This window comes from Haliotis rufescens, unplaced genomic scaffold, assembly GCF_023055435.1.
Source record: "Haliotis rufescens isolate VD_foot unplaced genomic scaffold, xgHalRufe1.0.p SCAF_14, whole genome shotgun sequence".
NCBI classification, from domain to species: Eukaryota; Metazoa; Mollusca; class Gastropoda; order Lepetellida; family Haliotidae; genus Haliotis; species Haliotis rufescens.
This window is the reverse complement of record NW_025963824.1, coordinates 1,966,211-1,984,195: the sequence shown is the minus strand read 5'-3', so window position 1 is coordinate 1,984,195 and position 17,985 is coordinate 1,966,211. Positions and strand designations below refer to the sequence as shown.

Here is a 17,985-nt window from a genome sequence, read left to right as displayed (position 1 = left end):
TTTTTTTTCAAAATAACGACATCCGATGAGCTTTCACCATTATTTGTCTGTTTGTTTAGGCTGAAGAAATTTTATTGCAAATTGTATTAGTATCCACGTATCCTATTTTTATTATTTTTGTTAAATTGTACATAATAAAAATTGTAGATAATTGTATGTCATGTTTTTCTAAGAATAAATGAGTTTGAGTTTTTGTCCGACACCCGAGAAGAAGCCAGAGATTAGTGCCCCTTTTTTAATAGTTTACAATCATGTGTTTTAGGGTTAGCTGTGTTGGCTTAAACGTATTTTTATTTCAAAAGAAATCTGGATCGGTAAACAAGCAAAACTTGCTCATGTAATACCTCTCCAGGAAACAACTTAACAACAGCTGGATATATATAAGAGAGTGATGAACATAAACATACAAAATGCACAAATGAAATACACAAAGCCAATACACTGAAGCAAGTGGTGTCTGTGAAATAAGGTAATGCAGTTTTCTTTTACTACATGCATAAAATGAAGCTACTCAAACCTTTTGCTTTTGACAATGATGTCGTGAACTGATTTAAGAAGAGTCATGTTTGTAGAACTGCTCAACTACTGCCATGTAATATCATTTTTAGACCATACCCTTGCGTGTAGAAATACAGTGTTTCTGATATTATCGTATTATCGTATAGTTATAGAAAAAGTGAATTGCATCTTCAAGGTGATATCCAAAAGTGCAGTCTGGTATTTCTGATACATGTCGTCTAAACTTATCAGCGTTTAAGTCACTGCAGCCGAGCCTAAGGCGACAGTGGACAATTTAGCATGATCTATGAAAATATTTGAGGTCAAAATTATTAATAATTGCATCAGAACGATTAATTAAGGATTTGATTTCTTTTAATGAGCGAGCATTAGTTACTTCATCGGATAGAGGGTTCCGCAGGTTGATCATATGCAGAAGAAATGATTAAGCATAGGTCTGTGTTCTACATTTGATTGTTTGTATGTTGAATCTATTTCTAAGGGTATATTTGCTGTTATCAGAGAATTGAATATTCACTTTTCAAATATTTTGGCTAAGCAACTTGTGAGGGCTACAGGTCTATAATTTGAGCATTCATGTTCATCGCTGACACTGACACCGCATCAGCCCGGCAGTGGACTTCACACAGTTATTTGCGCACCGATTATATAACTCCTACAGACAGGGTGGGGTGGTTGTTCAAAAGCGAAACGGACGACCCCGTCTGTTATTTAATAAATACTGTGCGGCGCCTTTGATCTTGCCTCCAACCATACACCTTTTAGTAGTAAACGACGATCAGGATGGCCTGGAAATAAACACAATTCTGTCTGCCCAGTGTATCCACAATTAACTGGAATGCTTCATATCCACAAATATATATAGAAAATAGATATTTGCCCACAGCAAATATTAATTTGCTTAATTGCATCAGTGTGGTTTATCAGAACATGTACAATGCTTTCTTACGCTTGGTGAGGCAGACTGAAATTGAACATTAGGATAACGTCAGCAGGGATAAAATAGGTCAAACCAAAGAACTTTATTTACTAGTGGAAAAGTCAGACATTCCGATCAACCACTACAAGGCCCGGCCGGATCTCAAGGTTGACCAGATCAACACCCCAAACGAACATTACTACGCCAAACAAGGAGTCTCTTTCGTCATGGTGCACAAGAAGGGGGGACAGGACATCGAGTACTACGTCACAAACTACACAGACTTGTACCACTTCTTCCAGAGTGGTGGCATACCGACCTCAAACCACTTCGTCGCCAATACCGCCGCCCTCCTTGCCAAGAGTCTCTACCAGAATCCCGACCCGCAGAATGAGAAGCTGACCAAGAGACTACTACAAGGATACCGCGGCTCGATTTCTAGCCACACACGCTCGCAAGCCGACGCCGTACCTTCCCACACTTGTCCCCACAAACTGTGGACTTTTAAGACATTTTCGCTTATTGTAATAACATCTACCTTAAAAATCATGCCTATCTCTGAAATCCACAAGCATAGTTGCTGTCAAACCTGAAAAAAACATATTCAGGGAGGTCAGTTTTGACTTGCCAGGCACCTTAAGGTGAGTTTATTTTTAAACTGTCAAAAGCGATTGTCCCTTCAATACTAGTATATGGCTGGAAGCTGTCTCTCGGACTGTTATGAGTTATGATTTATTTTATGATATTACTGGGGAATGTTCAAATTAGTTACTGTCATTTAATCCAACATTCTAACTGTCAACTGTCTCAACAGGACCATAGGTTTGGTTATATATCTCCTCCCTGTCTCTATGTCTTAAGTTGTTAATCGGTAACTGCGGTCCAAATGTATCAACTTACTCATCTATTGTTGCAAACTTGGCAGATTTAAACATATCTAATTGATCATGAACTACTCAGTCAGTCAAGCACCTGTATCAGAAATGTATAACCAGCCATGTTTCATGTAGTCCCAATATCACTGAAAAATGCTGATGTAACGTAACATATAAATTTACCCACAGACAATATATTTTTCGTGAGAATGTAGCACAATTTTATTAAAGTTTTATTAACAATTTTATAAACTATAATAATATTAATATTAAAATTCATCATCACTTGCCAAGTTTATGAAAATGTCCCCATTTGGGAGATGACACATATAAACAAGGATTAGAACTAAGTTTGATCGTCTTTGACACTGAGGTTTATCCCCACTCTGCAAAAGATTAACAGTGAGTGAGTGAGCATCGTTTCTATGTTTATACAAGAAAATATGTCATGCCAAAAACGCTCACAGTAGTTAGTGAGTAAACTCACGACCTGTCATGACCTGGTTGAGTGACTTCCTCCAATGAACGTGAAAGGATTACCCACAGAGAAAGAAAGGATTAAAGTCACCCATAAATCTTATCCTAACGTAGTACTCAAACTTCTAAATGCCTCTCAAAGAAGGATTAAAATCCTAAATATATCCTATCTACGTGGTATAGGAACTCACAACCTCTAATAATAAACTGTTACGTTTGGTATCCCCAGCAATACTCACTATGGTCATTGGGCAAATGTCAAAATCACAAACCCTAACGAGATTCTGTCTACATTGTCACACCCGGTGATTGTGAAGATATCAAATTATATCAACAGTCAGACAGCATGGCTGTTCATATTCATTTACAACATCCTCTTATACTTAGTATAAAAGTGTCCCACACAAAACCTTCTTTTATTTATTCTTTCAAAATACAAAACATTCCTTAATGGCGAACATTTAACAACCCGCGACAATCGTGTCAACACGGGAGTTCCCCTAGCAATAAACTCGCATCTAAATTCACTACTGTTCTACTGTCTGCTAGCCACAATGGCTAGACTGGACCCTAGTGGAATGGTTCATGCCATAAAAGTCTAGCAACCGAACACTTAATAAGACGGGCCGACCTTGTATTTACGGTCTGGTGAACACAGCTCATTAACTCAAATTTCACATCTCACTGTTTTGTTTTATCTCACTATTCATTTGATAAATTTGTCAACTTCAACTGGAACCCGTTCCCGTGTTACACGCGTGGCACATGCGTGTGCAACGGGTTGCACACGCGCTGCACACCCGTTGCACACCCGTGTCCAACGGGTGCTCACCCCGTGTGCAACCCGTTGAGCACCCGTGTCACATGCGTGTTACACGCGTTCTCAACGCGTGTTAGGGGAATGAACTTTTAGGCAGTAGTGTACTCCCGAGTTCGACGTCTGACGTCTGGAGCCATATTGGATCATCTTTTAGATTATGGAATGGGACGAGTGTGCCAAATGGCATCGGGATCATATGTAAGTGTCAGTAGACTGAAGTCACTATCCACCATGCCTAACATTAACCTTTGTATGTGTCCGTCACCTATTCGACCATTTTCGTTCAGTTCCGTAACGTTGTAGGCATGAGTAGGTAAAATTGCACTTACTTTCACAGTGTGAACGTACATGTAGCTCAATCTGTTAGTTGACACGCGAGTTCGCGTCCGACGGATTCTTACAAAAAACTGGTTGCTTGTTTTTGAGACATGTGACCTACGGCAGATATCGTCCTTACGAGATGTTGTGGTACTGTATTCTAAAGTTGGATAGAAAGAAATGCCAGGCAAATAAATACTGAAAGAGTGTATAACGAGCCGAGACACCCCCAGGGATCAGACCAGCTCGGAGGACGTACCCTACAACATGCATGTAACATACAGGTACTGCAGTATAATTATTTATTAGACGTAATGATGGGTGAATTTGTTAGAGACTAATGACACTGGGACATCCTGACTATGTTTCATATTACTTCCTTCTGAATTCATGGGGATCACTGATTCTGCAGCATCATCAACTGAGGAACCTTGAGGCACACGGAAAGAATAACGACACAGAAAATAATAACACTATTTACTTCAACGTATGTGCATGCTTCTGGTAACAGTTGCGGTGCTTTCATCACTGCATGGAGTTATTTCCATGATGTTCTACGTAACATAAGCTGTGTTGCAGCCTCCAGTGACCCGATCAAGATGAAGGCACTGAAACCTGGGGTGACACCAGAGTCTGACCACTGGTGATAGTGTCAGTGTGCACATTGGATAGTTTGTCAAGTCACCAGATGTATCAGCAAGCTCTGTCCTTATAAGAAAATATCCCTTCGTCTGGAACATATTTCTTAAATTTACCACAGAGTGGTTAAATGTATATGTATACGGGAATGTGTCAACACATAAGTAGAGTTTCAGTCAAGTCTAACCACCCTGTTTGTCTCCACAGCCACGAGCAGAGAGGAGGAAACACGGAAGTCTCGGATCCCTCTAGAACCTGACACACGAGGTGGGTGGAGACAATGTCACGTGTATTGTAGTGGGCAAACCACCCTCCAGACATACACACAACTGTGTTAGAACTGTAAGACCTGACACACGAGGTGGGTGGAGACAATGTCACAAGTGTGTTAGAACTGTAAGAATATGACATGTGTACATAGTTTACTTTGTGTTTCAGCGACACCGACTCCTGCAAGTACAGACCCCCGAGCAGACAGCGACCTCCGTGATGCCAGCAAGCGGGGAAACGTGGCGGCTGTGAAGCGCATCCTGGCAGCAGGACGGGCTGACGTCAACAGTAAAGACTTGAATGGGTGGACACCGGTGCTGTGGGCAGCAAGGTGGGGGCACGGAGAAGTCGTGGAGCTCCTGATGAGGAAAGGAGCTGATGTGTCAGTGTTGACCTTTAACGATAACAACATCCTTCACGTCGAATGTATGGGTAGTGATGTGGAGACGGTGAAGTATGTGCTGTCACTGAACGTGGTGGACATCAACGCCAGGAACAAGCAGGGGCAGACCGCGTTCTTCTGGGCGAGAAACTTTCGACATCGGCGAGTGGAGAGTCTGCTTATGTCCATCGGCGCTCATTGACATCAGTGTAGTGTTTGTGTAGACTGTGGAGGAGACAGTGACGTGGTGTGCCGTTCACGTTGTCTTGTTATATATTTCCGGACTAGGTGAGAATGTTTGTAGTGTTTGAATAGAAATAAAACTTTGTGAAAATATTTTGAGATATTTTGTCATCTGTTTTGTTCGGAACTCCGCACGATCAGGTGAGAAAATTGTTAACTGAGTGTAAATAGAGATGATGCGTCATTATAAGGTGAACACTGCATCTCGTAATATATAAATTTGTCTGTCTTAATAATGATGTGTCAAGAGTTTGTAACCAATCGTGAAACAGACAAGAATCTGTTTGTTTACATCTCGCTGCACTCTGTGACCTCACACTAAGCCGAGGTTCGTCGAGCTGCATTGGCAGCAAATGTACAAGGAATGCCGCCAAGACCAATTCTAACCCTGAATCATCACCTGGACTATTACAGTTTTAAGCTTGGTTGACTCGTGCAAATCCGTGGCATGGTTTTAACACACCATCTATGTTTGTTTGTTGTTTAACGTCACAATCAGCAAATTCCCAGCCGTATGACGGCGGTCTGTACATAACCAGACAATCCAGTGGTTATGAGCATCTATCTACTCAATTGGGAAAATTCGATTTATTTTCTCGTTACTTTGATTATACTTTCGTAATTTCGACTTTATTCTCGTTATTTCAATTATATTCTCGAAACTTCTACTTTTAATTTGAGAGAAAATATTCAAAATTATGATAAAACATTACGATGTTACAAGAAAAAACTCTAAGCAATTACTTAATAATGAGTTGAAATTCGAAATTTCAAGTTTTTAGAATAAATTTAAAACAAAAATGGAAATTACGATAGAAACAAACTCAATTATTTAAACAACAAGAAAATTACTGAAATTACGAAAATATAATCGAAGTAACGAGAAAAAGGCCGAAATGTCGAGAAAATAAACACATAATTGGAACAAGGAGAAATTGTGGTTTAAAAATATAGATATTCTACCACAGTGGGTTTTGTAAAAAGTGAATTGTGCGAGGATTGCACTCACACCACAGGGGCTTGTAAGGCAAACATTAGCAGCAAGAGCAATAACGGAGTCATAGTGTAATAGTACTGATCCTGTTAGTGACGGTATATACATCTTGCTTGTGAGTTTTGCGTTACAATCCCTTGTGCCTCGCACTGCACGTACTTGGTCTACCCCCGACAATATCCTTGCGCAGGGATGTAGATTATTACATTTCCTGATTGTGTGAATTTAACAGTCCAATACTGCCTAAAATGTGAACGACAGAAATATTGATCAAATAGATTGGTATGCTTATTGAGCCAATGTATGCAACGAATAGACGAGTGGATCTCTCAAACTATGAGAAAGTGCTACAGTGTAAAATCTGAAGTTTGCTTTGTTTACATTTCAAACCATTGCAGTTTTCCGAGCACAGCCTGTATTTCGCTTGATTTTTAGGTGACAAAGACCATTTGTCATATCACACTAAAATGTAAACTGGGCAGCAAAAGAAAGTATAGGTCGAGTTCCATGATGGATTAAAAAATAACAAGAAGAGGTTTTGTTATGAATTATTATATAAGCTAGGGACGGGAAACAGATGATTGATCAACCACAGTTTGAATAAAAGTGTGCAATCACAGGTAATGTAAGCTCAAGGTAAACAACGGTGGGGTAAGAAATTTCATTTTCAAAAGTTGTCTGAAATGTCACCAAAAAATTGTCAGACAAACTACAAGTTCATTGTCGACACAGTTGCCTTCAAAAGCGTGTATGACCTCCAACTGCCTCAATGCATGCTGTGGAAGCCGCCTCATCGATGACATCAGTCTTCTGATGACATGGCCTGGGATCCGTTGCCATTCGTCTCTCAGGGCCTGTTGCAATTCTTGTCTGTTGACGGGAGGCTAATGGCGTGGCAATCTGTCCGTCCAGATGGACCCACAGATACTCGATAGGATTCACATCTGATGAGTGGGCAGGCCAGGGCAAACCGTCAACGTTCTGCTGGTTTAGAAAGTTCCGACTCAGTCTTGCAGTATGGAGCCTGGCATTGTCGTGATGAAACAATGTCCCCTGTTGTTGGTTTTGTAAGAACGGAAGCACAACTGGCTGCAACACTAGTATTGGGATTGCAAATACCGCCCCACACCATGACACCTCCCCCGCCAAATGGATGGACCTTCCGAATACACGCCGGAGCCAAACGTCCCCTCTGCATCGATAAACGCGTTCTCAACCGTAATTCCAAAACAAGTTAAACTGACTTTCATCAGTAAACAGCACTCGACGCCAATTTCTCACTTGCGAGCGTCGAACCTGCCTCGCCAATTGCAGTCTCAGTCGTCGATGTTGAACAATCAGTACCAATCCTTGGAAAGGACGATACGCTCGGATTCCAGCAGCACAAAGTTGTCTTAGTACTGTACGTTGGCTGATAGGCTGTCCCAAACCTGTTTCAGCCGTCGCCTTCGCCGTTACGAATCAGTTTCGGAGGTAAATGAGCCGTATCTGACCGTCTTCCAGTGGTGTTGTCACTTGAGGTTGTCCAGTTCTATGCCTGTCTTGTGTCCTCCCTGTCTGCTGTACCGTTGGATCAGCCTTGCTACTGTCAATGGTGTACAACCAAACCTTCTGGCAATTTCCCTCCCTTTTCGGCCATACCGATGGCTCCTTCTCTCTGCTCCTGTGACAGTCGTTGCAATTCTGTTGTGTGCCTTCATCACGTGTGGTTATACCCTGCAGACGAACGCATTTATACAGCTAACATGCACGTGCTGTTTATGCCATAGGCAGGAAACCTGTTTCACCATTTTTTATCACCGCACAAAGTTCCAGTTGAAGTTGACAAATTTATCAAATGAATAGTGAGATTAAACAAAACAGTGAGATGCGAATTTAGAGTTAATGAGCGGCCATTGAGCTGTGTTCACCAGACCATGAATAAAAGGTAGACCCGTCTTAATTAGCGTTCGGTTGCTAGACTTTAATGGCATGAACCATTCCACGAGGGTCCAGTCTAGCGATTGTGGCAAGCTGACAGTAGACCAGGAGTGAATTGAGATGCGAGTTTATTGCTAGGGGAACCCCCGTGTTGACAAGATTGTCGCAGGTTGGTAAATATTGGCAAATGATTGTTTTTCGTTCCCCAAATTTATACTTTAGACATTACAATAATGATATAGCCGTCACCACTACTAATGTCTTATTATTTCACGTCCCATTTCCCCACACCCCACTTTCTGTTTTGTATTTTGGAAGAATTAATAAAAGAAAGTTTTGTGTGGGACACTTCTACACTAATTCTAAGAGGATGTTGGAAATGACTATGAACAGCCATGTGGTCTGACTGTTGAAGGAATTTGAGATCTTCACAATCACCGGGTACCATGTAGACAGAATCGCGTTAGGGTTTGTGATTTTTACATTTGCCCCCAAACCCCAACATTTTATTATTATAGGTTGTGAGTACCTATATCATGTAGATAGGATGTTTTTAGGATTTTAATCCTTCTTTGAGAGGCATTTGGAAGTTGGGGTACTACGTTAGGATAAGATTTATTAGTGATTTTAATCCTTTCTTTCTCTGTGGGTAATCCTTCACGTTGATGGGACGAAGTAACTCAACCAGGTCATGACAATGGTTATGCGCAAGGCTCGGGATCGCAAAAAGATCACCAGAGGTGTTGATGGAGGCTGGCCATGTAGCATACAGCATTCCCTGTGTTTGCAGGAACGGGAACCTCGTCTGTGTTTAAATCGGTACTTTCTGGATGCCGAGTTTTTTTTCTGACGCACATTTTCCTAAGATCAGAAAAGTGAAGTTTGCGCGAGAATTGCGCTCACACGGCACTGGATCTACCTCTGGCTATAAAATTACCCAGAGGTGGAGAATATGAAATTTCTTATTAAAAAGTGTAAATTTAACTGTAAATATCAAACCGGTTTTTAAAAAAGACACTCCTAAGTGTTGTCCGAGAATTTATTCTGCGTTGAAAAACAGTAAATTTCTCCGCTTTTTATCGTACACCGATAAAAGTACTGTGCGACATTTTTTTTTATTAAGAAGCTTTACGGAAACTGTGAGCGAACAAAATAATGCCTAATATCTGAACGACATAATAACATATCAAATGGAGTTATATGCGTATGTATAACGACATACATTCAATTCCAAAAATAGCATGCCGTAAATGACGAAAACTGATTTATCTCTATGACGTCAAAAGGTGACAGAGAGGTTACACACGTACAAAGAAAAGGGGGCATAACTCCGCTATGCTTAGCTCTAGTTTGTTGTAACTCAGGTCACTTGGTGAGAATTAACTGTGGGTAAGGACAATATATTTTCGTGGTGTTTTGTTCAGGAGGAACCAAACTATTCCAACACAAATATCAATATTGAAACTGTACATGTTTAGTTATAAAATATACCCATCAGAAATGATGAAATCGTACTTCATAAAAAGGAGGTAATAGAGAAATGGATGGCCTTATCTAACTTATAACTTTGTCCTTAGATTCCAACATTCTCCTGATTGTGTAAGTGTAATTTGACTAATGTTGCATCATTATTAATGGAGCACAAGCCTTATCACCAAATGTTATGAAATACCCTAAAAATAACACGATACCTTTTGACGTCATGGCTGGTTTTATGTCTTCGATAACGTCGGAAAAAGAGGACACTGGTATTTTGATTAATATATATCTCCCCTAATTTTCGTTCATGGTATGGAAAATCTCGATGTGTGAAACGGAATTTGACGCTTTTTCGACACAACATAAAACGACTGCTCTCACAAAGTAAATAATGTCTTGAATATGTAAACAATTAGAACGTTTATCGTGTGTCTTAACTGGACAAGACACGCACCTGTTTGGCATCAATTTACGTAATGAAATTCCCAAAAGAATATTTCAAAACAACCAGAATTATATTCAATATTGGACATATATTTGTTCATAATTATGCTATTTTTTCTTACACAATAAAAGATGCAAAGAAAGCTCTATTGGTATAGAATTATCAGGGAAATCGTATACGTTTGAACCAACGGGGTTCCTGGCATGGGTTTTATTTTTATACATTTTACAATTCCTGGAGAAATAAAGTAAACTGTTTACTATCCTGTGATCACAATATTGAAACAATAATGTAACCATTGATTATATAATGCAAAACGAGAGGAATAATTCGTAAATTGTTTGTGACTAACGCGCCCTGGTGAATCGTTAGATATCACTGTTCTTTGTATCCAACGACATAAAAGACAAATCCAAGACCAAGACATTTCAGAAATGTGTGCATATATTTTACCAAAACATATTATCCATTTTGTTAAAGTAATATATTCAGTTTTAGTTATAAAATAAAATGAAACGGCTGTTAACGTTCATGGACATTGGTTATATGAACTTATAATATTGACTTATTACACATCCCAAGAGATATGTACATGCTGCAGTTACATTTACACTTCATCTTGTAACACTTGTCCAAAGGAAAGAAATATCATAGTCGACACTATAAACCTATCACATTGTTATGTAAACAATGTTCTAACAAACAGGAGATTATCAAAGGTTCCTTCATACATGTTGTGGCCTATATGTACGTATGATTTCATTTTGAACATTGACAAATATCCAAAGTGAAATTAATTGTGTGAAAAAATGTATAAAAGACATGCAAAATATACACCATAACTGAAACTGTAAACAGCATGATACAGTGATCGTGTGCACTCTCATTCAAGGACCTTCACCTCAAAGAAATGACCAAATATGTACAACAATGTTGACGTATGACATCACTACCTGTGACCCACTTTTACAAAATGGCGTGTACACTATCAACAGTACGCGGGATTGTACGATGGGACTTTCGTTGATTCAGGGATCGTATAAACATAAATGTGACATGTAAGTAATCAGAAACATTCTGATAATCTATGTACTGTTATTTGTTGTCATAATTTCCATAGAAACAAACGGAAATAGTCAGAAATTCCGATAAATACCGTTGTCGTTGTGCGTGATTTTGCGTCAGTCATGGCGTCAACCAGAACGTAACTTTGACAACTTCTGTTGAAAATATCTAATCATTGCAATGTATCTATTTGAAATTCCGTACTTCTTCCTACGATTCTCTTCCCATGCATGTTCTGAAAATGTTGAGCCAATATATTGAACGAATAGACGAATGGATAGCTCAAAATAGGAGAATATGCTACACTGTGTAAAATCTGAATTTTGCTTTGTTTACATTTCAACCATGTGCAGTTTTTCGAGCACAGCGTTCGTTTTCACACCTAAATTATTTTGCTTGATTTCATCTAGCCACTTTGTATTGGTGACAAAGACCACTGGTCATTTGATTCTAAAATGTATGAGGAATTCAAGGATGTAGGTATTGCAGATAAGTTTGAAATATATACGTGATGTTACAGGCGTCTCATAACCGGTGTACCTGAAACGTGATTTTGTAAACACTATCCAATATGGCGGAAAGTTCACTTCGGCGTTCGTGTTTTCGTTTTTCCCAAACATTCTAAACGATTCTAGGGTTATCAGAGACGTTTTGGAATGATCATTGGTGATTTCATAAAAGACAGATACCCGTGATCACTAATATGCTATTTTTGAAATTCATTTCTCCGAGTAAATATCCGAAATTTAGATTTCAAAACATGCTGTAAATAACGCCGTGAGTGGTGATTTAGTAATGTGTACAAAATTGCGACATTTACGATGTGCCTAATTTTCAGAGGTCATGTTCAGTACTTTTGCTTGGCCTAAAATGCCAGTGGATGAAATCACAGGACAGGGAATTTCCCACCTTATTCAAAACTGTAAAGTGTTGTTGTGTGGGTGATGTATTTGGAATTTTATTCGACTTCAAAGTGAGGGTTGTAGAGGAGGGACATATATGTCCCTCTGGCATCCAGGGGGTTAAAACCTTGATATACAAGGGTACGCACCACAACGGTACGGCCACCACAAGGCTACGTCATATATACAAGGCTACGTCATATATATATATATATATATATATATATATTAACGAGACTGATTAATGAGTGATTTCGGTAATTCGTTGCAAATTAGGTGTGTCGGAGTCGGAGTGCGAGAATGTCGAATTAACGGGACTAAATAGCACTGAATCAATCGGTTCCCATCATTTGTGTCGGATAAAGCCGAGTGTCGGATTAACGAGTGTCGGATTAACGAGACTTGACTGTATATATATATATCCGACACAGTGATCAGCGTACTCCGTGGTCATCTGCCCGCGAGTACACAGCCAGTGTTTTGACACGCACTGGCTGCAGAGATTAACTTAACAATTAACAGGAAAAGCTATTCAAACCTGTATGTACAAAGCTATACAAATGTAGTTTACAAATTGAAGCCAGATAAATGTGCATGAAGCCAGCTTATTTCGTTTTTAATGATTTTATTACAAGGTACACACGGTTATTATCTATCGTGAAGACGTCCGATTTTCGATCACAAATCAATTAATTTCGTTAATCCGACATACTCGTTAATCCGACACAATCACGTGCAACCAACGATGTCGGATTAACGAGACTTGACTGTATATATATATATATATATATATATATATATATATATATATAAAGCACAGAACAGTTCTAACTCTCAGGCACAATATGGTAATAATTAAATAAGTGGAGTAAGATTGAACACAGTTTTAATAGGCTACCGCTTTCAACTCGTACCACGTACGAGTCTCATCAGGCAATAACTGAATAACGGACATGAAGTAGTAACATATAGTTACGTGACGTCATAACATTTAGGAAACTATGACGTCACAATACCAAGGTGAAAATGGACAAATAACTTACGCCTTGACATTTAACTTAGGCGCGTATTTATGAATGAAATGTTGCTCTTGTAGGTTCATGATCAAAATTTAGCTTATATAGCGGGAAAACTAAAAAGTTGCCGTTTCCACATGCTTCTAAATGTTCACTGAGTGGAATCGTACGGTTGTGTGGCTGCTTTATTTGTGACCATACGTCCTTCTACTATCAATAAAAATGCACTTACGAATCGTGAGCACAGGTCGCGAACAAGTCTAGATTTCTGCTGTATCATCCGGGTACTCACTGGGAAAATACAGTAATGTAAAGGCAACAACCACTCCCGCGGAATTGCTTTAGATCAATGCTCCTTTGTACGTAGAAATATTATATATTGTGAATTCCAAAATGATGTATCAAGGATCAAGTAGAAGATACATTGACAGTAGCGCTGGGGCTTTAATCAAGAGACCCATGAAAATAACACTGCTGTTTCTTATTATTTATTTTAGATGACGCAGTCAAAGCTCACTGTTTACCTCTCCAGGCGGCCATTATGGAACGGCCAGCTAAAACACAAACCCGCGCTCACGTCTACAGGTCTCTTCCTGTAGTACAGTTATAAGTATTCTCTCCCTCAAGTGTATCCTCAATGATATAACCCACTCTCATTAATTACATGCTGCTCTTTTCCAGCGTCACGGCTATGGAGCTGAGACAAAGAGTCCCAGCCATCATAAAGTAATTAGGGTCCAATATAAACCGCCAAACCTCATCACTGAAAGTCGTACCACAGACGGTTAATGTCAAATCACAATAAAAGCATGTCAATGGCAATAACATTTTCCAGGACAATGTATTTTCTTAACACCATTCCATTTAGAAGCAATGGTGGTATAAAACAAGACAGATCTATTTAATCACAACAGTACTCATGTTATTCACACATCTAAAAAGGAGACATTAGAAAATACATGTGTATTATCATTTTTCGTCAGGATATCAAAAAATTATCTCCTTGTTACCACCTCCAAGTTCAGTTAAACATGGGTCCTCCTTTGGTCAAAAGTTTGTTACCCCTCGAATGAGTGTGTCACGCGTTGCACACGAGTGACGAATGGGGTGCACATGAGTGACCAACGGGATGCACACGGGTTGCGCAACGCAGTGTCCATGCGTGTAAGGGGAATAAACCTCTAGGCAGTAGTGTACCAAGGAAGAAAAGATGATTTTTTTTTTTAAATAACTCAGTATTTACACTGTGTCAAAAGATGTTCAAAGTCAGTCTATATGGCTAGATTTTACCACTGCTTCATTCAGTTTCCTTCAGTAAGAGAATCTTTGGTTGCAAACAGAGTGTGATTAATTGTTATTTCATGTAAAATATCACTCATAATTCCCTACTGGACAGTATTCTAGTGCATGTGACAATAACGTGTTTAATACTACTTTCATTATCACAACTATATTTGGAGGGTTATGATATAATTTGTAATAACAGATGTTGACAGTATTTTACATAATATATTATTAATACTGTCAACATCTGTTATTACAAATTATATGAAGTCATGAATCATGCCATAGAAAATATCTCCTAAGAGATGATATCATTTAATGGACATCGTTGGAAGTCTTAATCCATCCTTCTTATGGCTTTCTTGATGCTAGTTCAGTAAATGCTATTGGTCCAGGATTTAAGGTTTTTATTAACAGCCTTGGCCCAATGCCAGATGTTATGTCTTCAGGAGACGTTCTTGAATCTTAACCAGCAATTCCGCCTGAAAGGCCATGTCTGCCTACTTAAAGATTGTCAGATTGGTTTTAGAGGTGGTAGTGCTAAACTCACTCAATCACTCACTGTCATTCAGTGAAATACGGTTCCACCATCCCAATTAGAAGGGAATGAAGACAATATACATTTGAAGGATAAAAGATCAGTCTCCATGTTTCTTGCTACCTATGATGTCTATAGTTCTCTATTGAATATGTCAGACAATCTCAAAGTAGTGTGTGGTGATTTTAAAGCGTGTGGCAGTCTTACTACTCTATGAACGATCATGGCACTTAGCAAACCTTTATCATGGGCCTAGTTGCCCGAACACCTATACAACTTTCTAATAATCAATCGAACATCCCCGATTCAGACTCGACAAGTTATTTAAAGAATTTTAGTTTTCATTTTTTCTTCCTTGGCATGTTCCCATGAAAACAGCATGTTTACTTTTGTAAATACTTTTGTTCCTGACGGGTTAAGGCCGTAGAATTTTTTGGACCTTTGGGTTTCCAGAATTAAAATGGGATGTGTTATAAACATACAACATTTGAGCATACTTTAGTAACGGAAAGATCAATAACTACACATATGTTATGCATACCAGCTTTTCACAAATAAAATAATATATCTAGTATATATTAGTTCTCGAAAGGTTTTGTACAAAAAAAACATAAACTTAGCCGCTAAAGAAAGTATAGGTTGGCAATTTGTAATGTTCCTAGTGGAAAGTGGGTATTGGGCATATGACTGCCCAGGAACAGGTACCAAAAAGCGCCTCACCCGAACGCGCAACCTTAAGCTTTAACGGCGCTCATGCGGTGATGAAAAAATAATGAAACAGGTTTCCCGCCTATGGCATAAACTGCACGTGCATGTTAGCTGTATAAATTCGTTCGTCTGCAGAGTATAACCACACGTGATGAAGGCACACAAAAGAATTGCCACGACTGTCACAGGAGCAGAGAGAGGGAGCCATCGACCCAGGTAGCATGCCATCATGGGCCCTGCATCGGCCCAACGTCGGCTACACCATCGGCCTAACGTCGGCAAACTGCATCGGGCCGATGAAGTTTTGCTCATCGGATCGACATCCGCCCAAAGTCGGCAAACGTCATCGGCCCTGCACCGGCCCAGCATCGGCCCAGCGTCGGCAAACATCATCGGGCCGATGAAGTTTTGCACATCGGATCGACATTGGCCCAACGTCGGCAAACATCATCGGCCCTGCATCGGCAATGCAGAGGCCCAGCATTGGCCCAGCGTCGGCAAACACTGTCGGGCCGATGAAGTTTTGCTCATCGGATCGACATCGGCCCAACGTCGTAAATAGTTATCTGGCCAGCCTTCGGCCAGAAATAGGCAACTGTTATGGAATCAGCATCGGATGGACATCGGCCCAACGTCGACAATAATTATCAGCGCAGCAACTGACATCTGCCATTGTCTTAAATAGGCTGATGTCATCAGAAGTCATAACTGACAACATCTCATCTTAATATTTCATGTAAATGATGGCACAATAGAACTCTTCCAAGTGTAGTGTTAGGGTACATAAAACTTAACATTTCTAAAACCTGCAGCTAGCCGTGATGGTTAAGTTACAAAGATAAAAGGTAAAACTAAAAAATACTGAATTTTTAAAAAGATAATATTTTTTTATTATAGTTAATACTTTGAAAACCAAATGTAACTAATATAAATACTTCTAGCTGTACAAAACAATCAAAATGCTTACACTAGTTACAGTACTATTTTTGTATGTACCCTAATACATGTGTATATAATAAACTTTATTATTAATTAATTATTATTTACAAGAAAACAGTGTTACTACCTGCAACAAGGCGGATGTGAAACATATTCTAAAAACCAGTTTTAAAACACAGTCTAAACATATACCCCTCATATTGGCCTGCAAAATTTCATTTATGTGGCTTCAAATTCGTTTGCGAGACAAACTTTTCCCCCTATATTTCATCAAGTTAAGAAGCATGAAGCAAAGGCCATAACTCCATACAAAATAGTTCTTATAACCATCTTCTGGAGTTTGTACCTTAGATAAGCACGGAAAGTTTCATTTATTAACGTCAGTAGTGTCCAAGAGAACCTGGCAGTGTATGTACCAAGTTCAAAAACAAGGGTCATAACCCTGTGAAAAATATGTTGTCAACACCAACGTTTTGGATTTCTTTGTTCCTTTGCAATTCAGCACTTTTGTTTGCAGATTCTCTATCTACACCTCTGTTTTTCAGTACGCGTTTTCCTTATGCCATTTCTAAGCCTTGCTCCTGGAACTCGAAGCCATTCTTTTACACAGGTCACCATGTACTTGCCACTTGCTTGTGAGAGTTCAGCTGCAGGCTTCCTCCTCAGCTTCTGTTTACAAATGATAGCAAAAAATGTCAGTGTGCATATAAGTCATTGCATGCACTCTCACAATTACAAGTAATGGACTTCACAAGTGTGTCAAAACAAGTTATTGATAACATAATGGAATAATAGAATAAGTAATACCCTGTTCACATGCACCACCTTACATATGTGTGTATATATTATTTTGAGTCTTGAGACCTGTTAATAAATACAGGGTTCACTCAAGGAATTTTCTGCCATGGGGCCTTTATGTGACAATTTCATATATTCCCTAGGTACACCCGCACTTGCCCATACAGCACAATGTTAAAATGCCCCGTTGTATTTGAAAATGTAGGCCTTTTTTCCAAATTTAGGGGCTGAAAGCAGAAGGCTCCACCCTAGAATTATCGGAATCCCAGTAAGTAAATTGATGAGTTAATAATATGTATAAATAAGTAAATTGAATTATGTGTAATTATATACGCAAATAACATAAAAACTCCCAATATTGTATGGTAGGTCCCTAATCTGTTTCTTATGTCAATTAAAGAAATATTTTATAATTGACATATCACAATATTAATT

At 39.2% G+C, this 17,985-nt stretch overlaps 1 protein-coding gene across 1 annotated transcript; it reads left to right on the top strand.

Annotated features, from left to right (window-relative positions):
- The first annotated feature begins 1,665 nt into the window (after window positions 1–1,665).
- Window positions 1,666–5,421, top strand: LOC125379284 (GA-binding protein subunit beta-1-like). The gene is made up of 3 exons (XM_048395553.1): window positions 1,666–1,867; window positions 4,775–4,834; window positions 5,006–5,421. The coding sequence occupies exons 1-3, from the start codon at window positions 1,666–1,668 to the stop codon at window positions 5,419–5,421; spliced, it is 678 nt and encodes a 225-aa protein (XP_048251510.1).
- Window positions 5,422–17,985: the final 12,564 nt, after the last annotated feature.